Here is a 27,491-nt window from a genome sequence, read left to right on the forward strand (position 1 = left end):
CTCTTCCCTCTCTCAGAACCGTCTGTTCATGACATAAAAAAAAAAAATGGCTTACAATCTATATATATATACGAATAAGCACCAAAGCGAAGGCTTCTGGGTCAGACATCTATGAAGGGCTAGTGTCATCGGGCCACAGATGCAGTCCTTCCCTTATAAGACATGATCGTCAGGCCACACAGTTGGCTCAGATTGATCTGGCCCCCCTTTTCAGTGCAGAGATCCACAGCTACCCACTAGTTTAGAGATAAACCTTTTCCAAATAGTCACATGCTCACCGACATTTTGAAATAAATACAAATACAAACTTGTTTTTGATGAAAAGCATTTTTTTTGGGTATTTTGGGTTTTTTTGTTTTTTTTGGGTACTGGTTTTCAATTTTATTACAAAATTAAATATATTACGTGCATAAATAGTCTCTTAATTTGTGTCTACATAGTATCCTTCCTGTAAAAGTTTTTGGACGATGATTGTGGCTGGGGTGTGCAATCGAATGGAGTGCAGATAAGACAGCAGCTCATTGACATTTCCGGATTTCTGCTGGTACCAGGCATCGAGCATGGCAATCTTCTGCTCTCTGGAGTTGTCTCTGTTGTTTTCCTTGGCTTCATTCACCGAGTTGGGAGAGAGGCACAACATTCGCATGAATTGGTCCCATTTTGGCATCGGCACCTCTTCAACAAAGTGGTCCCAAGATCGGCGGAATACTGTTGGACGAGGAAAGGAAATGTTTTGTTACAGGGCTAAAAGCATGGCCACATGGCTGGTGTTAGGACAGGGGAGAAGGTATTCGCAAGGGGGGTGAATGATAATGAATTTATATCAAGAATGTCCAACCTGCAGCCATCCAGCTGTTGTTAAATAGCAGCTCTCAGCAATGGCAGAGAGTAGGAGAAGCTGGGTGTTTCTGTCTGGGTAATTGTCTAGCAAAAATATGGAGAGGTGAACATACAATCGTCTTCCTTTTCTTTCCCTAGCTTCTGTGAAGGTGTTGCCAGCTCTACATTCTGCCACATTCATGCCTAAGCAGCCACTGCCTCTTATTCTGAGCTTTTAGATAGTAAGCTCTTGCAAGTAAGGCCCTCATCCTATTCCAACTATGTAAACCTTTGTTTTTGCAAGATCCTGGTTTGTTGTAAATTACTGTAAAGCGATGTGTAATTTGCTGGCACTATATACATGATTATGATTTTGGGATGGCAGTGAGCGGCCCCCAGGCTGTACGTACTTGCTTCTTGATCTTCTTTCTTTGTTTCTGCCGAGAAGACCAAACACGGATATATAAGGGGAATTCCTTCTGTGTCTGGGTTTTCAGTCATCTTGGAGACACATAAAGAAATGGACATCTGTGTGTATATAGAACAAGCCTTGTACACAGTGTTGTGCATATACAGACAGACAAGACATAACACATGGGGAAAATAAAAAGATGTGTGTAGCAGGGGGGCAGGCAATGATGTTGTGATGTTCACATTTAGTACACAATTTTACATATTACAATGGCTTCCACAAATGTATGCATTGTTCTTGAATATGAATGTTATTAAATAAGTGTATAATTATTTCTTACCTGAACTCGAGAGCGCCTATCTAGAAATGAAAAAACATTTTTGGTCAGTAATGAGCAACTCCCCATTTAATTCCTCCCACCTTGAATTCTGGTCATTCACTACTCTGTGCCCAAACACTGTCCCACTCCCTCCCTCTCCTCTGCCCAAACACTGTCCCACTCCCTCCCTCTCCTCTGCCCAAACACTATCCCACTCCCTCCCTCTCCTCTGCCCAAACACTGTCCTACTCCCTCCCTCTCCTCTGCCCAAACACTATCCCACTCCCTCCCTCTGCCCAAACACTATGCCACTCCCTCCCTCTCCTGTGCCCAAACACTATCCCACTCTCTCCCATCTGCCCAAACACTATACGACTCCCTCCCCTCTGCCCAAACACTATCCCACTCCCTCCCTCTCCTGTGCCCAAACACTATCCCACTCTCTCCCATCTGCCCAAACACTATACGACTCCCTCCCCTCTGCCCAAACACTATACGACTCCCTCACTCTCCTGTGCCCAAACACTATTGCATTCACTCATTCTACTCTGCCCAAGCACTGCTGCATCCACTCACTTTCCCCTGGCAATTCCCTGCTCCATTTATTGCCCTCTGTGAGCACTGCTGGAATCATATTTTGCTGGAACACCACCCCGTTCATCAGTGTTTGCTCTTTCCAAGCACTGACCGCTCTAACCCCTGTCTGGACTTTGCCCCCATTCACTTTCCTTTGCTAGCACTCCTATCCCCACCCAAGTCCAAAGCACAAGCTCCCTCTTACCTTTACACCACTTTAGATGTTTACACAGACATAATCCAATCAGAAGCAGTAGAATGAGTAGAATTGGGACACACACCATGATTATCCACGATCCTGTAGAGACAGTTTGACATAAGTATCAAAATAATTTGGGGGGGGGGGGGAAGGAATAATATGATGTTTCTCTTATGTTACCTATATACACCGCCATTTCTAGATATTCTACTCATTTCTTACAAATGAACTACAGGTATAGGACCCATTATCCTGAATGCCCAGAACCATAATGTATTTTTCTGTAATTTAAATCTTCATAACTTGTCTACTAGAAAATCATGTAAACCCAATAGGCTGGTTTGGCCTCCAATAAGGATTAATTATATCTTAGTTTGGATCAAGTACAAGCTACTGTTTTATTATTACAGAGAAAAAAGAAATCACTTTTAAAATGTTGGATTATTTGTATAAAATGGAGTCTATGGGAGATGTCCTTTCCATAATTTGGAGCCTTCTGAATAAAGGGTTTCCAGATAAAGGATCCCATACCTGTACTATTGTTGCATGCTATCTTATTCCCAGTAGCACCGAGATATTGTGGGTCCATCCAAAGTAAGGCCAGGAGTAACAAAACTGCTTTACCGTTTAACTGGTCTCCCTGAATATCATATGCTTCATTATAAATACACTCATTCATTGACTAACAGCGATCATATGAACTACCTGTGTATTACAAGACATTATGCACCTTCCTCCTATAGAAAACCAAGATAACGGGTCATTTTGGACCATGCAGGTCAGTGTTCTGTATAAATGTACTCAGCATATGGGGGGGGGGGGGGGGTGTGTGTGTGTGTGTGTGTGTGTGTGTGTGTGTGTGTGTGTGTGTGTGTGTGTGTGTGTGTGTGTGTGTGTGTGTGTGTGTGTATATATACACACACACACACATATATATATATATATATATATATATCACACATATCTCTGATAGCTATTAGCATTCATATGTTTTATCAGTAGGGGGTGGGTGTGGCCAAAAAAAAAAAAAAAAACCCCCAATACCCTCTCCTATATACAGATACTTCATAGAAATTGTAGATTGAGCTGTATAAAAAAAAAAAAAAAAAAAAAAAAAAAAAACTTCATAGGCAAGGAATCAGAACTTGAATTCCAGAGGGTCTGCATATCTCACACGTGGGGATGGATGAATGGACACACAGGGCTAGTAGTAGCAGAATTCGACCTGTTTTGTTTCGCCACCGGCCATATAGTCTATGGGCGTCAAAAAATGTGACGTGCGGCAAATTTTTTTGACGCGCGCCGCCATACTAATCTATAGGTGTCATTTCCGCGGCGAATCAAGGTGAAAAAATTTGCCCATCCCTAGTAGCACTAGGTTACAAAATAGCCAATAGTGATAACTGGTTTTGCATCTTTGCCAAGAAGCAATTCTCAGTATTGCTTATTGCAGGGTATTTTTTTTTTTTTTTTCCATTTTTTTGCATCTTGTAGCCACAACAATTAGCGGTTACTAGTAACCCCCTGTGTCTTCACCATAACAGTGCGCTGACTCTGCTCCATCTATTCAGTAGTTTAGGCAGGACACACATTTGCTAAAGAGAATTAAAGAGGAAAGTCAGGGTCGGACTGGGCTACCAATGTAGTCCAGGATTTCCCTAAATTCCGATGAGGCCTTTCACATTTCCAACAAAAGCCTTTATAACTTCTCCACCGTTTAGCACGGCCTTCAAGTAATTGTTTTAAGTGGGGCCCCTAGATGGTTGGTTCCAAAAGTGAGCCCTAGAAGGTCCAGTCCAACAAGGAGGAAACTTACCACTTTGAGCAGGTCCGCAGTGACTATCCGAAGTGGAGTTGCACGGGAACTGGAGTTCCTGGCCTGGGGGGCAGCTAGAAGCAAAATGACAACATACAATTACATGGAATGCTGGCAGATTTCTTGAAATCATCATTATCCCATTTCCATCTTCTTCTTACAGGTTTTTTTTTTTAGAAGCCAATATTTTTTATCAAACAAACAAGGCCCAGACCTGTGGAAGCACGTGGTACAGGTATGGGACTTGTTATCCAGAATGCTCGGGACCTGGGGTTTTCCACACAAGGGATCGTTCTGCAATTTGGATCTTTATACCTTAAGTCCACCAGAAAATCATGTAAACATTAAATAAACCCAATAGGCTGGTTTTGCCTCCAATAAAGATTAATTATATCTTATTTCAGATCATTATTATTACATAGAAAAGGAAGCCATTATCAAAAATGTGGATTATTCCATTATAATTAATTACAAAAGCGCCATGAATATCCTGTAAATTATATCATTATAAACAATGCTTAGTGATGTCATGGCTATAAACAGAGCTTAGTGATGTCATTTCTGTCACATGACTCACTGAAACTTGTGTATTATAATAAATAAAGTTCCCCCTGTTGCAAAATAGGAGGATATTAGAAGTCACCTCAGAGTTCCATGACCTGTATACAATCCTTCGGCCTCGTGTTTTTATATGGAACGGCTCGGTAACGTATAATATCCTCATATTTTACAAGAGGGGATACTTTATTCACTATATTATTATACGGACAGCTATGTATGTGGTAGCTGCTTGCTCATTTCTGAAGACTACTTAATTACCTTTCGGTACACGTGAGACACACTTCGCACGGGTGATCCAAGGGGCAGTACGTCCCTTTCTTGCAACGGCATTCAGCATTCTGAGTGGCTGTGCAGGGTCTCACCTCCTCCTGATCTGCAAATCCACAGGGAGAGAGTTATTACACAATGCCCTGCAGCTCTCCGCAATTCCCAGCTTCCACCACAACAGGTTAAATATAAACGATGCACCAGTACAGGCATATATGGAGGGAGGCAGCAAACAGGTAGGGTTGCCACCTGGGTATTTTTTACCGGCCTGGCAGGTAAAAATGATGGTTGGTCCCAATGTTATTAATAGGGAAAAAAAGATAAATATATAGGAAGGCCGGTATTTTTTTCCGGAAATGGTGGCAACCCTACAAACAGGTAAGCTTAAGTTTTTGTAAATAGGATGATAGACACCCCTGAACACTATAAAAAAAAAAAAATACATCACATAAAACAGTCCATATAAATAAAGCCTTTTTAATAAACAATAAATAAATTTAAAAAAAAAAAAAGTAAGTTTCCTAAAAACATGTGCCATTGGATTACATCTGAAAAACTGCCAGTACTAAAGTCCATCCCTCAGGTTTGTATGAGACACCGCCCTAAACACAAACCAAGGGCACACGTACATGCTGGGTTCTATCAGCCAATGAATGGACAGAGCTCTTACTCCCACACGTGTTACAGCTGCATTGTTTCCTGTCAGGGGATCAGTGAGGGAGGCTCACAGACCATCACAAAATGGCAGCTCAGTGTAAAAGGGATGCATTTGTGGATAGGTGTATGCCAGTTTTATAGAATATACCATTTCTTTCAGGAGATATAGTTAAAAACACACCCATTTAACCCACTAGTTATAAGTTTCTCTGCTTCAGGGGAGTAGAGAACATTGGTGTGGCAATTACAGGGCCCCATATGCTTCCAGCTTACAGAACTGCTTCAGTTACACAAAGAAATAGCAAGTGATCTTCCAGTCAGTCATTTTCTATGTAAGAGTTGTATGTATGTCTATGAAATAATTGTACTGGACTTGCCCCACCACTGCTCAACTCTTGTCTCTATTAACTCTATTTTTAGCTTTCTTTTCTTTCAAGAACATAAATGCAAACAGGTTAAAACAGGTGAAAAACAGGATACAGCCGCTTATAGCTAATTCAGTCTCAATGTGTCACATGACATGAGAAAAAAAAAAATAAAAATAAAAAAAAAAGGCATGGCAGCTACCTAATAAAAACAAGTCTTAAAGGCTCTGCTGATTTCCCCATCATTTTCTTGGAATGTGTCACATGATCAGCGAACACAAAGTACATTTACTTGACAATAGGGAATTTCATTACTTCACACAACTGCTTCCTTTCCTCCCTACTCGTCTCTGTCAACAGGTCTATTCAATACATGATTAGCGCTCTGTTACATCTCTTACGCTCCAATGGGCGGGAACTCTGCCATATGTAACGCACAATTCCCTTCCCTATTGGCTGCCTGCAGGGTCAATGTTTTACCTAGAGGGAAGCTGCAGCACCCCAAGTGCAGGGGTCTCCTAACCTTAAACAAAGGATGGGGCAGAGATGTGAAGAGGGCGACACAGATCTGTCACAAGGAAGAAAAGCAAGAACTGAGCTAGCAATCTAATTTAGGCACATGCGACTACCACAACGTGCCTAGTGCTTTTTGTACTGGTCTTCTCTCTTCCCCCCTTCAACAAAAAAAAATGCAGCTTTTCCAAGAAGGGCAATTACTTGTGCAATAAATGTGCACTGATCATGCAGTAGTAGTAGTAGTTAGAATGGGGCAGCCGACTGTAGCCAAGGAAGGGGGGGCTGGAGCACAAATGTAAACCCAAAACCAGCTGCATTTATATGCATTCAACATAGACATCACCTTCGAGAGCCATCAACACTCTGGCTGCAATACACCACCCATTTTAACCACCTTGCAGTAGGGGCCCTACTGCAAGGTGAGGAGAATGCACCTTTAAGCCCAATATACCCCAATGTGTGGATATGCAGCTATAAAACCACATCTTTGCTGATGCACAGTGGGGAGAAACATCCCTTATCGCAAACAACTCTGTACCCAAGAACTTTATTTATATCCCAATGTAGGGCTTCTTTGTGGAGGTCTGTAAGATCCCCTTTAAAACAGCAAATACACTTTCTGCCAAAGAAACTATGCTTTAAATCACATCAGCAGAAGGGCAGAGCATGGATTCTGGGCACGTGCAGAGCTCCCTAATGTGCAGCAGTCACAAAGCGCATCCGGTTTCCCTTTATAAATCAGAGGAGACTTCACTGGTATCTGCCAGTTCACAATATTTAATCTTGGTCCGGTCAGGACAGGATTCCTTTATCAGTGGCATGGAATCAGACAATGGCCGTGTGCATTCATCTCTGTTTATGTTACTGGTTTCTGCTCCTTCCACTTGTCCCCCCCCCCCCAAGCTCCACATCTGCGCCTATCAACATCTTCTCTCCCTTTCCTCTCATTGTCTTTCATCACGTTACTGTTCCTACACATTTCCTCTCCATTAATCTCTCATTTTCGCTGCTTCCTTCTCTTTTTATAAACTCATTCAGAGTGACTGATACATTAGCCAAGTCTCAGCCAAAACAGGTGGTCAGTTCGAGTCACAAGATTCAATCTCGTGCTATTTTCTAGCCATTTAGGGTTAATCTGCTATGGATGCACTAAAGCCTGTAAATCGTGATTTTGGTGAATCCCCAAATCCTTGGCAAACCAAATCCAAACCCACCGGCACAACCAGAAAATTGGCAGCTCATAGGTGGAAGTTGTTGCAAAACGGGCTAATTTTCCACATTTTCTAGGGTTTGAGTTCGACCAAATCCTGTTGAAAAAAGTCTGGGATTTACCTGAATCCAAGAATCTGTGCATCTCTATTATTAACACTTAAACTGGCCATGGCCATGCACAGTAACATTTGCTCAGTTGCTAAGGCTGGCCAATGAGCTGCCCATGGCCACCAACACACTAGGAATAAATAGAGCTGATCAGATTGCACTGCCCATTGTGTCCTCATACAATGACATTTTCTGACCGGCTAAATAGTTTTTTAACTTTTAGCCAGACATAAATTGAATCCTCCACAAAAGCTGAACTGAATCCTCATTTAGATATAAAACTTTTTTTTAGCCAATGTAACTAGGGATGCACCGAATCCACCATTTCGGATTTGGCCGAACCCCCTGAATCTTTCGGGAAAGATTCGGCCGAATACCAAACCGGATCCAAATCCTAATTTGCATATGATATTTGCAAATTAGGGCGGGGAAGGGGAAAACATTCTTTACTTTCTTGTTTTGTGACAAAAAAGTCACGAGATTTCCCTCCCCGCCCCTAATTTGCATATGCAAATTAGGATTCTGTTCGGCCAAGCAGAAGGATTCTGCCGAATCAGAATCCTGCTGAAAACGGCTGAATCCTAGATTTGGTGCATCCCTAAATGTAACAAAGAAATGACCTTTAATGTGAATGTATTGCAAAAACAGATAACGGCCCCCAGTCCAATTCTCAGGATTGCAGCAAAATCTTGGCTGGATGCCAAAAAGAAGCAGAGATTTGGTGCACACATGACAGTTTTGCATAGGCCGACAGATAGGACAGGCACAAACACTTACCATCACGACAACTCAAACAGTTGAGACAGTGGTCCAGGCCAGTGAAACCTTCACTAAATGAAGAACCTGTGTGGCAGGGAAAGCATTTCCCCACAGTGTCCTGCGTTGTGCATGGCACTCCCACATACGTCCCTACAAATGATAAACATATAGGAGTCAGAACACAGAACGAAACCAAGGCCTTAAGAAGTGGGACGATCTATGCAATCAGAGAGCAGTTTAAATGGCCAATGGAGAAGTAGCAACACAAAAATAAAAGTTGGACAGATGGTTATGTATAAGAACATATACGTATAGTGGGATGATTTATGCAACTAGAACAGTTTAAATGGCCAATGGAGAAGCAGCAATACAAAAACAAAAGTTGGACAGAGGGTTACATATAAGAGCTGTGTATATACAAGCACATGTACAAATTGTACAGAAACTAACAGACCAATAATGATTTACCTGCAGGGCATCGCAGACATCGGATATTTCCAGCCTGGTAATACATCTCGGGGGGTAACGGCAGCCCATTGGTAGTGGAGACCACCTGGGGAGAGAACAACAGTTAATTATCGCCCCACCCTTGGTAAATGCACTTTTCCATGAGATTTGCTTTAGTTTAGAATATCTGTCCCTGAAAGACCTGCCTTGTCATGGTTTTGCCTAGCAACCCTGCAGAGCTGTGCAATAAAGAGACATTATGAAAGGTACATAGTTTTCCTTGTGACTCATATACAAAAGAACCACATGCGTTTTGTGCAATGCAGCAATAGACACTGGGAAAACCTACACAGGCCTGAGCTGAATGCTTTCAGTACACAAAAAGCCAGATTGTAAGCTTATGTGCCAAACTAACCTGCACTGGCTCCTATTGGAGCGCTCGGTACCACCAGCATGTAAATAGCCAAAGTCCCCAAATTTCATTGACTAGCCGAGATCAGCAACAGAGTTTACAGGAGAATCTCACTGGGGAAGGCAATAGAAACGATCATTTACTAAGTTCCCCTACCTAGAGAATTGACTTTTCTCTCATGTGGCCCTACTACATATCTAAAAGTGCTCAGGTACAGAAATCACCCCCATAAATCATCCGGTCAAGTCCATGGGATGTAATGCCTTTGAAACTACCCATCCTTCCATTGTGGGTCCTGGTACCAGCCATACACTCAAGTTAATATTTAATTTATATAATCCTATTCGGACTTTCAGCACCCAACAATCTCTGGGCCTTATCAGTCTAATTGCCCCAATCACAGCCCCAGTATGGCTGCCTTCAGTCTGCCAGAACACTACTGGATAAAATAATCTTACACTGGGATTATAAATTGCCGAGCTCTTAAAGGGGTTGTTCACCTTTATATGACATACAGATTGATATTGTGAGACAACTGCAATTGTTTTTCATTTTTGTATTTGTGGTTTTTGAGTGATCTTAGCTTTTCATTCTGCAGCCCTCCAGTTTGCAGTTTCAGCAAGTTGGTTGCTAGGGTCCAAATTACCCTAGTAACTATGCATTGGTTTGAATAGGAGACTGGAATATGAATAGGAGAGGGTCTGAATAGAAAGAGAAATAAAAAGTAGCAATAACAATAAATGTGTATCCTTACAAAGCATTTGTTTTTTGGTTGCCCCATTTGAAAGCTGGAAAGAGTTACAAGAAGAAAAATACAAAAACTAATAAAATAAAAATGGTCAATAGAAAAGTTGGTTAGAAGTATCCATTCTATAATATACTAAAAGTTAACTTATAGGGGTTGGTTCACACTTTTTTCGGTTCAGTTGGTTTCAGGCAGTTTAATTGGAAAAAGTTATATTCCTGGTGCTTTCTATTTTCCATTTGTTTTTTGAATATTGAAATGTAAAGTGGCATTTTTCACCTTCTAAAGCAGCTCTGGGAGGGGGGGGGGGTCGCCGACCCTGTAAGCTGTTCTAAATTGATACATTGTTTATCTTTGGCCTGGTTGAGCAAAATCCCAGAGTTTCATTACAGGCAGCTGATAGAATTGTTACAATATTTGCCAATACTCCAGAGATGCTGCTGAAAATTGGATCAACTAAATGTGATGCTCCTGGATAACCGAGATGCCAGACTGAAACCCCAGAGCAGGAGTGCCCATACTTTACTAATGCGAGGTCTACTTTAAGGGGCCAATTCACCAAGCTCGAGTGAAGGATTCAAAGTAAAAAAACTTTGAATTTCGAAGTGTTTTTTGGGCTACTTCGAAGGCTATTTGACCATTCGATAGTCGAAGTACTGTCTCTTTAAGAAAAAACTTCGACCCAAACGCCATCTAAAACCTACCGAACCCAATGTTAGCCTTTGGGGAAGGTCCCCATAGGCTTGCCTAAGTATTTTTTGGTCGAAGGATAATCCTTCGATCGAACTATTTGCACTAAAATCCTTCGACTTCGATATTCGAAGTCGAAGGCTTTTAATTCCCAGTCGAATATCGAGGGTTAATTAACCCTCGATATTCGACCCTTGGTGAATTTGCCCCTAAGTGATGATGTCCCATTATGATCTACATCCATACATTGTTAGTACTCTGTTCCATGGAAGAGATTACTTAAATCTTGATTTATGAGAAAATGTATATGGTTATATTTATAGGTCTTGAGATCTACTGATCACCAGCTAAAGGTCTACTGGTAGATCCCGATCTACCTAATGGGCATCCCTGCCCCAGAGACAGGAACATAAAACTTTAGACTTAAATTCTGGGCAAACGGTAAGAGATAAAAGATGGAAAGTAATTGGAAAAAGTATTTGTTGATGGTGAACAATTTGAAAGCAACTGAACGGAAAAAGTGCTTGGAAGGTGAAGGTTCGGGCAACTTCGGAAAAATGAAGCACTCCGAGTTCCATCCTGCCGTTCGATTCACATTCTAGCCGGCGGGAAGGCATTTCGGGGTGATTAGTCACCAGAATCTGAGCGTGTGCCACCACCCTAAAGGTGAACCACCCCTTTAAAGCTCTAATAATGGGAGTTGTAGCTCCGGACATTGCGGGAGATCAAGGTGCCGATATCTTGTAAAGATCTTATCTGGTGGGTGGGACTTAGGAGGCGTCACGTTGACTGCAGCCCAGACAGTTAGTCCAACTAGACATGCCAAAGTACTGCAAATGGATCTGTAGGGCAGACAATTGCTGCCAACAGCAGCTCTGGTGATCCGGGACTTTAAATCTACAGAAACCAGTCTGAACTGGGCGTGAGGCCGGAGGGTGAATATTATCATGGGAAACTGAACTGGCATAGTCAGCATTGCCAACATTCTCATTTTATATAAATACACGGACAGTAACATTCTTCCTGTAACAAAGCTATTACAACATTCCGGGGGAAATTCTTCAGATTACAACGTGAAATAGCTGTAGATTGGGGCAGAAAATACACGCACTGCTCACGTATGTTGCAATGTAAAAAAAACAAAAAAAAAAAAAACCACACAACATGAATGTGGTATAAAGAACAGGAAAATTGGTGCCGCCCTGAGCCGCAGCTTCTAAGCCCACAGTCCTGTGTTACATATTACTGATGACTGAATGAACCGAGTAATGAATTAAAGAAACAGCAACACCAAAAAAGTAAAAGCTTAAAATATTTCCCTGCACTGGTAAAAGCTGTGTATTTGCGTCAGATACAAAACTATAGTTTAAGCTGCTGTGCAGCCATTCAAGGCTAAGGTTACACAGCCGATACAAGATGCACTCTATAGAATGCCATTGTATTCAATTAAAGAGATTATATGGTATCTGCTAAGCAACCTGTGCCTTTTCTCCTTTTTTAGCTTGAATGGCTGCACCATGGCTATATAATAGCCTATTTACATAAAAAGTAGTAGTCTTTCTGAAGCAAGCACATAAACTTTTACCAATGCATAGCAACAGTACAATAATATTTTTAATTAATTTTAAACGCTTTTATTTTATGGTGTTACTGTTGCTTTAAGGTAGCGATTTATAATTTACTCGGAGTGTACGGACTCAGTCTAGAACAGTCCAAGCAGTGTCGGACCGGGACACCAGGGGCCCACCCAAAACCCTTTGACCAGGGGCCCACCAAATAATCTTAGACCAGGGGCCCACTCTTAGTGCTAATATTCTTCCAAAATGATGGCAAAATGGTTTAAAGAAACCATAACATCAACAAATAAAAATATTTTATATGTAGTGTTGCACTGCAATGGTAAAACTGGTGTTTTTTGCTGTAGAAACTGTTTCAGAAACACTACTATAGTTTATATATACACAAGCTGCTGTGTAGCCATGGGGGCAGCCATTCAAGCACAGCATACACAGTAGATAACCTTTACATTCTGAAGAATCCCATTGTATACTACAGAGCTTATCTGTTACCAGCTGTGTATCCTGTGCCTTTTCTCCTTTTTCAGATTTTAATGACTGCCACCATTGCTACACAGCAGCTTGTTTATATAAACTATAGTAGTCTTTCTGAAACAAACATCAGTTGCAACAGTGCAGTGCAACACTACATTATATTTCAATTACTTTAATAAACTTAAATTTATTGGTGTTACTGTTCCTTTAAATCAGCCTATGCCAGGGCCCTTCTATGTGTATTTACAATGGTGTTGCACATATTTTTACACCATAAACTATCAAAGCTGACTGAGCACTGGCATGTTGTGCCTCACATACAAACAGGCAGTAGCCAATAGCGATCCAGCACAGATCAATCTGTACAGGTAGGATAACTGAAAGTGAATCTTTTGATTTGATTTCGGATTGGTTGCTTTGTAAGGTACTGTATTTTTTGTGGCCTTAAAATTAATTATTTAGTGCAACTGACCATTGGCTATATTAATCAGGGAGCTACCGATGACTGGCGGCTGGCCTGGGCTAAGTCTACTCTCTTTGTATTAAAGGGGTTGTTCACCTTGGAGTTATCTTTGAGTATGATGTAGAGAGTGATATTCAGAGATAATTTGCGATTGGTTTTCATTTTTTATTATTTGTGGATTTTGAGTTATTTCGTTTTTTTATTCAGCTCTTTGCAATGTCAGCAATCTGGTTGCAAATTACCCTAGCAATCATGCACTGATTTGAATAAAAGACTGGAATATGAATAAGGAAGGACCCGATTAGCAACGCAAAGTAGCAATAACAATAAATGTGTAGCCCTAAAGAGCATTTGTTTTTAGAAGGGGTCAGTGACCCCCAATTTGAAAGCTGGAAAAAGTCAGAAGAAAGGCAAATAATTTAAAAACTATAGAAAATAGTGGCGACCAATTGAAAAGTTGCTTAGAACAGGCCACACTATAACATACTAAAAGGTGAACCATCCCTTTAAACAGGGCTGAATTAGGAACAACCAGGATTCTACGACCAACCAAATCATCTCTTATTTTCTAAATTGTAGCTATGAATGATTGTGCCATATCAGGCCTAGGTTTGTAAATAAGCCTCATTTTTGAAAATAATAGCCGACATCCAGGAGGTCAACATGTACAAACCTTTAACCATTTAAGCACAGGGCTGATTTTGCTGCACCCAGGGCCTCTCTGGCCATGAGGCAAGGTGAGAATCTTGCCTCAGTCGGCACGGAACGGCCAGTTCCCAAGGGCGGCAAAAAGCCACCTCTGGTAACTTTAAGAGACTAATTTCCGTTTTTTTTTTAAAACGGAAATTCGGCTCTTCTAGTGCAGTGAACGCAATAGCGCTCACTGCACTAGCGATGCGGCCCCTCCTCCACTGGAAGTTAGAAGAGCGGAGCAGGAGGAGGGGCGGCATTGGGGCTCCCTGAAACGTGCCTGGCTGCACCAACGGTTGCCAGAGCAGCACAGACCAATAGGAAACCTGTAACACAAACTATTGCATCATCATTTTGGTACAGGTATGGGACCATTTATCCAGAATGCTCGTGACATGGGATTCCCTTGGATCTCCATACCTACCATCATTTAAAAATTTGCCTCCGTTAAAGGAGAAGGAAAGCCCCAGGGCGCAAAACCCCTCCCCCGTGATGCCCCCCCTCCCTCCTCCCCCCGGGCAAATGCCCCTAACTTGTTACTCACCCCTCTGCGCAGGTCCTGTCCACGGAGTTCGCAGTCGCCATCTTCTCCCACGCGCGTCTTCTTCCTGCTCTGACCGGCGTCTTCTGGCGCATGCGCAGTAGGAACAGGTACCGGTACAGCTCTATTGCGCATGCGCCGAATGTCACGAAGTTTTCCGATTTTTTCGTGACATTCGGCGCATGCGCAATAGAGCTGTACCGGTACCTGTTCCTACTGCGCATGCGCCAGAAGACGCCGGTCAGAGCAGGAAGAAGACGCGCGTGGGAGAAGATGGCGACTGCGAACTCCGTGGACAGGACCTGCGCAGAGGGGTGAGTAACAAGTTAGGGGCATTTGCCCAGGGGGACAGGTAGGCCAGGGGGGAGGAGGGAGGGGGGGCAACACAGGGGAGGGGTTTTGCGCCCTGGGGCTTTCCTTCTCCTTTAAGGATTAAATCTTAGTTAGGATCAAGTGCAAGGTACTGTTTTATTATTAGAATGGAAAAGGAAATAATTTGGATTATTTGTATAAACTGGAGTCTATTGGAGAAGGCCTTTCTGTAATTCAGAGTTTTCTAGATAACCAGTTTCTGGATAACGGATCCCATACCTGCGTTTTCATTTTGACCCACAGGGATTTTATGGCAGGTGGTACTTAAAGTAACAGTTACACCAAAAAAATTAAAGTGTTTTAAAGTAATGAAAATATCATGTAGCGTTGCTCTGCACTGGTAAAACTGATGTGTTTGCTTCAGAAACACTAATATAGTTTATATAAACAAGCTGCTGTGTAGCATTGGCAGAAACAAAAAAAAGGCTATATGGCACAGGATAAATAATGGATAACTAATAGTCTACCTTTTGGACGACTAGAACATTAGCCTAGTCCTGGCCCTACTGACTATGCCTTACCTTGTGCACTTTTTATCTCCAATTTGTACCTGTATGTTAGTCTACCATCCACTTAGACTGTAAGCTCTACGGGGCAGGGACCTCCTTCCCACTATGTCTCTTACCACATAGCACTTAAGCTCTTTGTCCTATGATTCTGTATATGTTTAGTATGCGATTTGTCATAGTACTTTTACGCACTGTACAGCGCTGCGGCTCCTTAACAGCGCTTTACAAATAAAGTTATCTATACATACCAGATAACACCATTATGTTCTACAGAGCTTATCTGCTGTGTAACTTGAGCCTTTTCTCATTTTAATGGCTGCCCCTTTTGCTACACAGCAGCTTATTTATATAAACAATAGTAGTGTTTCTGAAGCAAACACACCAGTTTTACAGTGCAGGGCAACACTACAGGATATTTTGAATAATTCAAAACACTTTCATTTTTTGATGTTACTGGTCCTTTAAAGGTAAACAAACATTTAGTAAACCACAATATGTTGCTTTAAATGGCTTTTGGGGAAGAAAAAAAAAAAAAAGTGTACGAAATCTTACTATATACCAAGCAGACTACACTTCATTCTATTTCATGAATTACTGGTGCAAATAAGACAGCGCAAGCATGTTATTTGAGACGCGCCTTTCCTGGAGGCACCGGTAGCAACTGGTTTAGTGGTTTCTCTTTCTGTTACCGCCACTTCATTCAGCGCAGAGAACAAAACAGAAACTCCCCGATTTCTTCACATTCTGACTTCCCAAAATGACTTAGCAGATTCACCACTGCATGAACCGCAGCATTATGCCGAGACCACAAGTACGCACGGCGGTCATGTAGCAGCAGTAGAATGTCGCACAGAGGGCAAGGTTTACTCCCTGATGTCCATAAACCCCCACTCACCTCTGTCTCTTGTCTGATAACGTAAATAGGAGAGGCACCCCCGGTGCAAACACTGCTTCATGGTTCACTTTTAAGTTAACTTAGTATGCTCTAGAACAGTGATCCCCAACCAGAAGCTCGTGAGCAACATGTTGCTCTCCAACCCCTTGGATGTTGCTCCCAATGGCTTCAAAGCAGGTGCCTATTTTTGAATTCCAGGCAACTTTTTATTGCATAAAAACCAGATGTACTGCCAAACAGAGCCTCAATATAGGTTGACAATCCACATAGGGGCTACTAAATGGCCAATCACAGCCCTTATTTGGGTCGCCAGGAACATTTTTCATGCTTGTGTTGCTCCCCACCTCCTTTTACTTCTGAATATTGCTCACTGGCTCTAAAGGTTGGGGATCCCTGCTCTAGAATGTCCTATTTCTTGGTCTGTATTCATTTGTTAAAACAATTTGATTATAGTTTTGTTTTCTTATCATTTAATTATAACATTTCTTATTCTGCCTCTTTCCAGCTTGCCAGTGTGGTTACTGACTACCAGCCAAAAAAAAAAAAAAAGTAGAATATTCCTCTTAACTTAGTTACTTCACTTTCTATTCAGTCCCTCACCAGTTACTTCACTTTCTATTCAGTCCCTCACCTATGTATTTTCCAGTCACACTGCCTGGTTGCTAGGCTTAACAAGACACTAGCAACTAGATTGCTGCTGAAATACCCAAAGAGCTGCTGAACAGAAAGCAAAATAACAGAAAAACCACAAACAAATAAAAGTGAAGACAAATTGTCTCAGAGTAGCAATGTCTCCCTTTAAGGAGATGGAAAGGGAAACTTACCCTATCAACTTAGCCACCCCCCACCCCCAAGTTATTTCAGTTTTAATAATTTCTTTTTTATGATATTCAGCCCATCCAGACATGCCCGGGCACAACAGATTCCCTATTAAACAGCCTTTGCAGTTGGCACATTACAGGGAAATGCACAGCAAATAATGGACTTTCTATGATGTTTGAACACAGGTAAAAAGATAAATGTAACAGGTTTGAGTTATAGACACCTCAGCCTCTCGCCCAATCAGAATCCCTGACCAGGGGGCGGGGTCTGAATCACAGGTTCAACAGGTGTGCAGATCACTGTCCACAATCTATTGTCATAGTGAAAGCCCCGACGTTTTTTTTTTTTACTCTTAAAGGAGCAGTTTGGTGTAGATATGGACAGTGAGGGAAAGTTTTAGGAGCCTTAAATCACAAGGGTTTTTTTTTTTTTTATCTAAAAATGCAGCAATTAGCATGGGACAGGGCAAAAAAAAAAAATGATGTAAAATAAAAAAGTAAAATGAGGGAATTGCATCCATAGGAATGCATTAAGAATGGTGGGACTGTAAAAAAAAAAACCAAAAAAAAAAAAACCTTAAAGCCGGGGATGTAAATTCAGGGTTATACTGTATAACAAAAAGAGCAAAATAAATCCATAAGCAGTAATGGATGGTATAACAACTTATATTTATACCTGGGATGACTGACAAGTTGGTCAGTTAAAATATATTGCAATATATGGACAAACAATCCCTGTTTTGTTTAAAGGGTAAGGCATTTTTAGTAGCTTAAAGGGGTTGTTCACTTTCCAAAATTTTTTTCAGTTCAGTTGGTTTCAGACAGTTCACCAGAAATAAAGACTTTTTACCAATTACTTAATATTTTCTATGTGTCACCGTTCTTCTAATACTGAAGTGTAAATCTAATTTTTCACCTTTCTAAAGCAGCTCTGGGAGGAGGGGTCGCCAACCCTCCTGATACATTTCTTATTTTTAGCCCTGCTGAGCAGAATCCCTGAGTTTCATTACAGGCAGCTGTTAGAATTGATACAATAGTTGCTAATACTCCAGAGATGCTGCTGAGAAATGGATCGACCAAATGTTGCAAAACTGTAACAGTTCAGAACTTGCGGCTGAATTACTTAAGATTATTTAGATTTTGGGGAAACTGTCAAAAATTCAAAATGGAAAGTAATTAAAAAAAGTCTATTTCTGGAGAAAAATCTGAAAACAACTGAACTGAAAGTGTTTGGAAGGTGAACAAAATTTGTCCTAATATTGATATTCTATAAAAAAAAGAAATAATAAAAAAAAAGATAATATATTTTGGTGTTACTTGTCCTTGAAACAGAGCACAATAAAAGTAATCCAGTGAAGAGATAAGGGAAAGCTTATCAGCGGCAGATAGAGAAAGACCCAGAGACTACAAAGGAACGACAAGAGGCTGCTGTGGCTGAAAATGAAACCAATCGGTGTACTTTGTACCACATTATCTTAATTGTATGATTCTAATTACATGATTATTGTGTCACAGGGTGCTACGGGTCTATTGCTTTACCTACCCTAAGTTCATGATCAACGTGACGCTAAATAAACTGCAATAAATAAGGTTTAGGAGTGGCTGCATCGTCAGCGTTTTATGGGGCTGGCTTCCAAAAGCTCATCCAAAGATCTGCATATAAATGCAAGCCAGCATCACGGACTTCTGTCTTAAAGGAGAAGGAAAGGCATCCTGCACTTAGGGGTGCCAAATGTTAGGCACCCCCAATTGATTGTATTGACCAACCTGAAACCCGAGGCCGGTGCTCCTATCAGCAGAAAACTGCACCGCCCGGGGTTATACCAGTGAGCACCCAAACAGCCCCCAGCAGCCCAGTAAATACAGACTTTCTATGGCACCTTATAGCAGCCCCTCTAGCATTTGCCAGAATCCACAGATAGCCAGTCCGGGCCTGCACGGAGCGATCTTCTTCCGTCTTCCTCCTCACGGCTGTGCATGCGCAGTAGAACGAAGAGCGAACTCTGAATAAAAAGTCGTCTATTTCGTTCAACTGCGCATGCGTCTGCCCCTGGAAATTTGAAGAAAGAAGAAGCCGGAAAAGGATCAATCTGTGGTGCTCACTGGTATAACCCCGGACCGGTGCAGTTTGGTTTCAGGTAAGTCAATACCTGAAACCTGGGGGTGACCCGTAGCATGATGGAGAGTTCCAAGACAATCTGCTGTTGGTTTTCATTCTTATTTTCATTATTTATGGGGGGGGGGGTTGAGTAACATTTAAACAGCTAGCTGGTTCATGGGGATAATTACCATAGCAATTAGCCAGAGCCGGGCCAGACCACCCTCCAGGCACCCTAAGCAACCTGGCCGGTCGCAGTGCCGTCTGGTAGTGCGCATGTGCAAATTAACGCTAGTGCGCATGTGTGAATTGACACTTGTCTGCATCAGTGTGCATGCATGATTTGATGCTCAACATGGACGAACAAATCGCCAAGGAGAGACTAGGGGACTGGACTAGGGGTAGAAGGCAGGTAAGGTACTTTGCACCCTAGGCACGTGCCTACCCATAGTTCTGGCCTGGCAATTAGCAAGTGGAAGTTGAACAGAATATATATATATATATATATATATATATATATATATATATATATATATATATAATATATATATATATATATATATATATATATATATATATATATATATATATATATATATATATATATATATATATATATATATATATATATATATATATATATATATATATACAGTAATGCTAAAATCAGAATAACTCAGAGCAGGACAAAACAATAATAGTATTTCAAAACCGATACGAAATAATGAAAGCCAATTAAAAAGTTTCTAAAAAATTGATTGGTTATTCTAAAGATACATTTACTCTTTTAATGCAACTAGTGTTTAGAATTTATGTATGGCATAGGCTCCTTGCAGATAATTCCCAGGCTTTTTCCACCTGCATAAATCTGGTAAGGCCAAGCAGTAGGCACACCCGGAATACGTAGGAATGCAGGACATGGAATGCTTTAGCCTTGCACCTTTCTACTCCTGCAATTAAGCAATCATAAAATTCCCCATTAGGGCAATGCTGGGTTTGGGCACCCTGTGTGTGCGTATGTAATGACGGGAAGGGAATCTGTTACTGGGCGTCTCTTGCATACACACGAAAATGTGAATTTCTCTGCCCCAAATTCTCTCTGGGTAATCAGTGCCAGGCAGAGCAGAGCGTATGCCTATCAGGACATATACACACACTGGGCAGTAGGGGGCAACGCAGAGCCTCACTGTAACACGATGATTTAATTAATCTAATAGAACAGCAAATGCACAGTTAATAAAAAAATAGAAAAAAAACAAAGCAGGCAGTGAGGATCTCAGGTCAGGTTGGGCCGGGATAAGAACTGCCCATATGTCACTGCTCAGCAAAACTAAGTTGGTTTGTAATAGCTGGGAATTCCAGCCTGCAAACACTAGGCAATTGTTACAAGGCAGCCTACTCACAGAATGTGACCCACAAGTGTCTGGCCAATGGGAATCTGTAGCCTTTGTCACCGTGATGCTAAAAGTTGTAGTTCAGCAAAACAGAGAGGGCTATAGATAGACTGAAAGTCTGTTATAGGATTAGGGTCAGTGTTGCAAATAAAAGTATCAGGGCTCCAGGCCCCTCTCCCCCAATACCATCAGTTTACTACAGTGACCCCTGCATTGCTCCATTGAGTTTTTGGCCGTCGTTGGGCTAGGGGATGCCCTAAAAATCCAAATACTTGTGAGAGACCCAACGGAAATGAGTGCAGTGGTAGAAATTGTTGTAAAGTAACAGCGGTATTCGGACATAATAGCCAAACATGTTACGTGCCAAACCGGCACTTACTCATGTGTAGGGGATGCCCTGTAGCTCCACCACTGACAAAGGCTTCAATTACTTCTTTATAATTTGGAAAACCTCTGTTCTAGTGACTGGTCTCATTGCCGCTCTGATGTCCAGAATCAAACTGCAGCGGACATGGAAACTAGAGTTAGGGTAACCTCACCCCTTTAATACCGGCCACATTGAATCCACATCCTGCATGGCTGCATAGATATCAGTTGAGACCGCAGCATGCATCTACATTTATTGCTAATTAGCCATGCAGGACTTGGATTCAGTATGTGGCCCGTATTAAAGGGGTGAGGAGCAACATCAATTAGAGTCCAGAGTTGGGTTGAGGGTAGAACCTCATAATAGAAGCACGTTTTACTCCTTTAAATCTTTTTTTCTTCCTGTTATTTTTTGGATGAGGTCACTTGCACTTTTTGGCAACAGCACTTCCAGTTCAATGGCGGTCGGTGGTGTGGGGTCGGTGGTTAAAAAAAAAAAAAAAAAAAAAAAAAAAAAAGCACCTGCTCAGGACTCTAGCAGAGGGTGATTCACTTTCCTTTATTTCTTTTACCTTCCTCAGGATGAGCCATGGGTAGAACTCTACAGGGGGGCCCCGGAGGTTTAGGGGCCCCATGAGACCCTCATTATTAAGCAATCTCAACAAATACTGGAAAACAGGAAATCCTCTGCATATGTTGGGGGCCCTAAAATTAAATTGCTCTGGGGCCCGCCTGGGATGAACTATAGAGGCTGGGTAGGAATTCTCAAAGACTGAACTGTTCCTTTAACCTCAGTCACTATGTAAGTCTGGGAGCCCCACAGTAAAGATGCACCTGGGCTCCTTTGGATCATACCAATTACAAAAAAAGGGGGATTTTACCCATCAACTTAACAGTAGTGCAAATGATTAAAGACTCCCAAGGCGCACACTAAGACTCATAATAGCATGGATCAAACCACTCACCAACAAGAAGGAGAAGAAGCCGAAGGTAAGTTTGGCCATGGGGGCATATCCAGTGGTCTCCCCTCGCGGGGCCATTAGCAGTCTGGGTCCTTTTTCCCTTATAAACAATAAATCAGCTCAGCGTTTATCAGTTCCTCTCTCAGCGGTATAGTCTATGGCAAAAACACAATCCTACTCCTCTGCTGTCTCTGCCGGTCTAGATAGTAGTTCATAACTTTACGCAACGCCGCTTTCAACGTTGCCACCCCTATTCCGACTCTTTATAATGGCCCAACCCACTGTAACTCCATGCGTCAGGCCAGCGGGCGAAACTAAATCCTCATAAGGAAAGGGGAGGAGCGCGGGATTGAAGGCCAATGGGAAGGAAGGAACTTGTGAAGAACACAAGAACAAGTGTGTGAGTAAAAAGATTGGCAGGTGCACTGACGTCAAAACACAAGTTCGCGCAGACTGTTTTGCTAAAAAGTTTTTCCTGGTATGTGTAATAGACATTCTTCTGATTTGCAAGGTGGCCATGCACAGGGAACTGCCAAACTGTCAGCTACCGTATAAATGGCCAGTTGTTCTATTGTTCTGTTCATTAGGGCCAAATGCAACTGCCCCAGCACATGAGCAGTCTACAATCCATTATAAACATGGTTAATGGAACAGTTTGGGACATTTAAGGTCAGGCATTTTTTAAGTAGCTTAAAATATCACATCACCATTGTCAATTTCTCTTAGGGCTGTGGCAGACATGATGTTGTTGACCACTTTGCACACCATGTAGCCCATAAACCAGCCACCAAACTGGGATAATAGTCTCTGGGAAGGGAGTGTGACTGGGATAGCAGGTATAGTAGGGAGAGATGGTGTCTATAGTAACAGTGGATAATAGTCTCTGGGAAGGGAGTGTGACTGTGGGATAGCAGGTATAGTAGGTAGAGATGGTGCCTATAGTAACAGTGGGATAATAGTCTCTGGGAAGGGAGTGTGACTGTGGGATAGCAGGTATAGTAGGGAGTGATGGTGTCTATAGTAACAGTGGGATAATAGTCTCTGGGAAGGGAGTGTGACTGTGGGATAGCAGGTATAGTAGGGAGAGATGGTGTCTATAGTAACAGTGGATAATAGTCTCTGGGAAGGGAGTGTGACTGTGGGATAGCAGGTATAGTAGGGAGAGATGGTGCCTATAGTAACAGTGGATAATAGTCTCTGGGAAGGGAGTGTGACTGTGGGATAGCAGGTATAGTAGGGAGAGATGGTGTCTATAGTAACAGTGGATAATAGTCTCTGGGAAGGGAGTGTGACTGTGGGATAGCAGGTATAGTAGGGAGAGATGGTGTCTATAGTAACAGTGGATAATAGTCTCTGGGAAGGGAGTGTGACTGTGGGATAGCAGGTATAGTAGGGAGAGATGGTGCCTATAGTAACAGTGGGATAATAGTCTCTGGGAAGGGAGTGTGACTGTGGGATAGCAGGTATAGTAGGGAGAGATGGTGCCTATAGTAACAGTGGATAATAGTCTCTGGGAAGGGAGTGTGACTGTGGGATAGCAGGTATAGTAGGAAGAGATGGTGTCTATAGTAACAGTGGGATAATAGTATCTGGGAAGGGAGTGTGACTGTGGGATAGCAGGTATAGTAGGGAGAGATGGTGCCTATAGTAACAGTGGGATAATAGTCTCTGGGAAGGGAGTGTGACTGTGGGATAGCAGGTATAGTAGGGAGAGATGGTGCCTATAGTAACAGTGGGATAATAGTCTATGGGAAGGGAGTGTGACTGTGCGATAGCAGGTATAGTAGGGAGAGATGGTACCTATAGTAACAGTGGGATAATAGTCTCTGGGAAGGGAGTGTGACGGTGGGATAGCAGGTATAGTAGGGAGAGATGGTGCCTATAGTAACAGTGGATAATAGTCTCTGGGAAGGGAGTGTGACTGTGGGATAGCAGGTATAGTAGGGAGAGATGGTGCCTATAGTAACAGTGGGATAGTAGTCTCTGGGAAGGGACTGTGACTGTGGGATAGCAGGTATAGTAGGGAGAGATGGTGCCTATAGTAACAGTGGGATAGTAGTCTCTGGGAAGGGACTGTGACTGTGGGATAGCAGGTATAGTAGGGAGAGATGGTGCCTATAGTAACAGTGGGATAGTAGTCTCTGGGAAGGGACTGTGACTGTGGGATAGCAGGTATAGTAGGGAGAGATGGTGCCTATAGTAACAGTGGGATAGTAGTCTCTGGGAAGGGACTGTGACTGTGGGATAGCAGGTATAGTAGGGAGAGATGGTGCCTATAGTAACAGTGGATAATAGTCTCTGGGAAGGGACTGTGGGATAGCAGGTATAGTAGGGAGAGATGGTGCCTATAGTAACAGTGGATAATAGTCTCTGGGAAGGGAGTGTGACTGTGGGATAGCAGGTATAGTAGGGAGAGATGGTGCCTATAGTAACAGTGGGATAATAGTCTCTGGGAAGGGAGTGTGACTGTGGGATAGCAGGTATAGTAGGGAGAGATGGTGTCTATAGTAACAGTGGGATAATAGTCTCTGGGAAGGGAGTGTGACTGTGGGATAGCAGGTATAGTAGGGAGAGATGGTGCCTATAGTAACAGTGGGATAATAGTCTCTGGGAAGGGAGTGTGACTGTGGGATAGCAGGTATAGTAGGGAGAGATGGTGCCTATAGTAGTAGTCTCTGGGAAGAAAGACCAAAGTTCACCAAGTCCAATCCCAATGCACATATTGTACATACACATACTTATTCAGAGTTTCAGACCTATTTATACACTAACATATATACATGATATACAGCTACATATAATAAACTAAGTGTAGATCTTAAGATCACATTTTTTATGGAGAAAACAACCCCAACCATGACAGTCTACCCTCATAATTTAAATCACCCATCCCTTTAACCAGTTTGGTTGCACAAAACTGCACTCTCTTCAGCCCAAAACTGCCCTACATACTCCAGGCGAAGCCTTACCAGTGACAGTGCCTACAGTTACACAGCTTGTTATCCACAAACCTCTACTGAGCATGCTCCCTGTGCTTTGGTGTTACAGTCGATACATTAGTGGCTGATGTTTTTCTGAAAGATAAATAGTTAAAAGATACAGCAAATTGTAAGGGTTCATAGAGGAAAAGGAAGGAAATTCATCATGTGTTACAATGAGCCATTGCCACTGGAGGTCTTTGATTAGGAGAGGGTGAAAAAAAAATTATGCAAATTCTGTAAACATTGACCAATTTTCCTACAACAATATATAGTGAATAAAGTACCCCCTCTTGTAAAATATAAGGATATTATAAGTTACCGAGGAGTTTCATGACCATATAAAAACACGAAGCCGAAGGCCGAGTGTTTTTATACAGGTCATGGAACTCCGAGGTAACTTCTAATATCCTCATATTTTACAACTGGGGGTACTTTATTTATTATAATACACAAATTTTAGTGAGTCATGTGACAGAAATTACATCACTACTCACCGTTTATAACTGATGACATCACTACTCACCGTTTATAAGGATATAATTTACAAGATATTCATGGCTTTTGTGTATTATATATTTATTAATATATTCTATATAGATAGAATTCATAACCCTAGCTGCAGAACGGACTTTCCCAGACATCTGACTAATTCCTTCACAGCCAAGAAGCCTGTTATTCCCCAGTGCAACTCGCTAGTATCTTTGGGGTATGTTTATATGACTTGGGGTGCATGTGCAGATGGTCCAACCAGTCTTCAGACTGAGCCCCCCATTTGGTGCCGTAGTCCCTACGAGTCACACCCCTGCAATTTGGGAACCTTTCTTTCAATCGTCATTTGCAGGAAGGCTCCTAACTTCCTATCTGTTTATGTGTAATTCACTGTCTCTATGTGCTGCTGTTTCCACATTACACAACATCGGAGCCTTGTGTGATTTAGTAAACTCTGTATCTGTATCCCATGCTCTCAGCCCCCTCTTTTCCAGATGAACTATTAAAGTACTACTCAGGCTGCCTTCAGAAATGTACTTGTAACGCTTTTCTGGCCTAATCTGCCAATTAGGAGTTAAGGGTGACCAGCTAGATAGTGAGCATGGGTTACAATGCGAATCTTCACCCAGGGCAGAGCCTTCGCCAAATGGAAGCTTCCCCTTTAAACTATAGTTGAACTACAACTCACAGGCATATAAGTGCAAATAGAAGAATGGACGCCAGGAGGTTCTTTTAAAAGGGTTAAACAGGAGCAGATTTATTATGCCAGAGGCAAATGACCGCAGGTTTACTTACAACAGTTCTGAGGACACAGCAGATGGAATCACTTTGGACAGTAAAGGTTCACAGTCAAACAGATGCGACTCCCAAGGGATATTGTAGATAGGTGTATATCAAATCCCAGTTCAACCGACGTTGCACAGTGAGGGGATCGGGATCAATCAGGTAGGGGTCAGGTAGTCCTTTGCTCACCTACTGCCCTAACAACTGAGTTCCCTGCTCTAAAGGCAAACAGGCCTTGTGGGAAGCTACTCCCTACTACAAATCCTCGTTGGAGCGACAGCTGCTCTTTCTGCTACACCTCTCTGTCTTTCTCTCCTAGAGAGAACTATAACAGTATCTTACTATTTTAGCTGGTCCTCGTTCACGGGGTTTACCTGGTCCCCGACTTAGCACTAAAGGTGTCAGGTCCCTTTAGGGTAAAGGCTTTACTGGGGCCTATGGTGATCCCAGGCTCAATGGAGATTCACCTAGCAGCAGCACCAGGAGCCAAAGAGGAAGAGGACACTCCCTACACACACTATATAGCAGTGTGGCAGGGGAGTGTCATTACACTCTTTGTCCAATAGGTGTGGGTGTTACACTTTGCCAGTTACAAGGGCTTGGCCCAATAACAAGGGAAAAGAGAACTACATACAAAAGGTAGGGGATTAACTCTATAGGGATAGGATATCCTATAGGTCCCTACATACACCCGGGGGAAAAATCCATTTCGTCCCGACAATGGTGAAACGATATAGACACAATAGTAACAAAGTGAATATATAAGTGCAAACCAACAATACCATTGAACATCACTCTTCTGGTATCCTCTCCTGAGGAATACCTGGTAACAATGGGTACTGTGGAGAAAAGAACAGTAAAGAGCAAAAGTGCAATACTGTATTGGATAAGTTTCAGTGCAAATAACTTCAGTTGCATAACTTTATTACATTCATGAGGTCCTTATAGGAACACTCAGGCACTTAACTTACGACACTTGAACCTTCCATAGCGTATCAGGAGGTCCAGGCACAGGCTTGGCTGAAAAGAAAAATTAGCATAGATTTCTTTTCACACATGAACACTCATTTTTATTGCAGTTGAGTTACATGACCCCACCATAACCAAAAGCTTTATTCATATCACACCCCCCCCCCTACCCAAGTGTACAAAGTCACTGAGAGCCACTTGGGGAGTAGTAAGGTGAAGAATAAAGG

The 27,491-nt window shown here is 42.2% G+C and overlaps 1 protein-coding gene across 2 annotated transcripts; it reads right to left on the reverse strand.

Moving 5' to 3' along the window:
• Positions 1-355: 355 nt before the first annotated feature.
• On the reverse strand, positions 356-22,323 carry LOC108711625 (tumor necrosis factor receptor superfamily member 26). 2 transcript variants are annotated; one of them, XM_018253540.2, is made up of 9 exons: positions 22,046-22,323; positions 9,055-9,139; positions 8,605-8,736; positions 4,961-5,075; positions 4,142-4,215; positions 2,332-2,424; positions 1,572-1,591; positions 1,230-1,320; positions 356-708 (listed from the first exon to the last, which is right to left on the reverse strand). In XM_018253540.2, exons 1-9 carry the CDS (start codon positions 22,118-22,120, stop codon positions 422-424), a joined length of 972 nt encoding a protein of 323 aa, XP_018109029.1. In that variant the 5' UTR covers positions 22,121-22,323; the 3' UTR covers positions 356-421. The 2 variants fall into 2 exon arrangements, with proteins under 2 accessions (XP_018109029.1, XP_018109028.1); XM_018253539.2 differs by having other exon boundaries at positions 1,230-1,347; positions 22,046-22,321.
• Between the last annotated feature and the right edge of the window lie 5,168 nt (positions 22,324-27,491).

This window comes from Xenopus laevis, chromosome 3L (genome assembly GCF_017654675.1).
Source record: "Xenopus laevis strain J_2021 chromosome 3L, Xenopus_laevis_v10.1, whole genome shotgun sequence".
Classification (NCBI taxonomy): Eukaryota; Metazoa; Chordata; class Amphibia; order Anura; family Pipidae; genus Xenopus; species Xenopus laevis.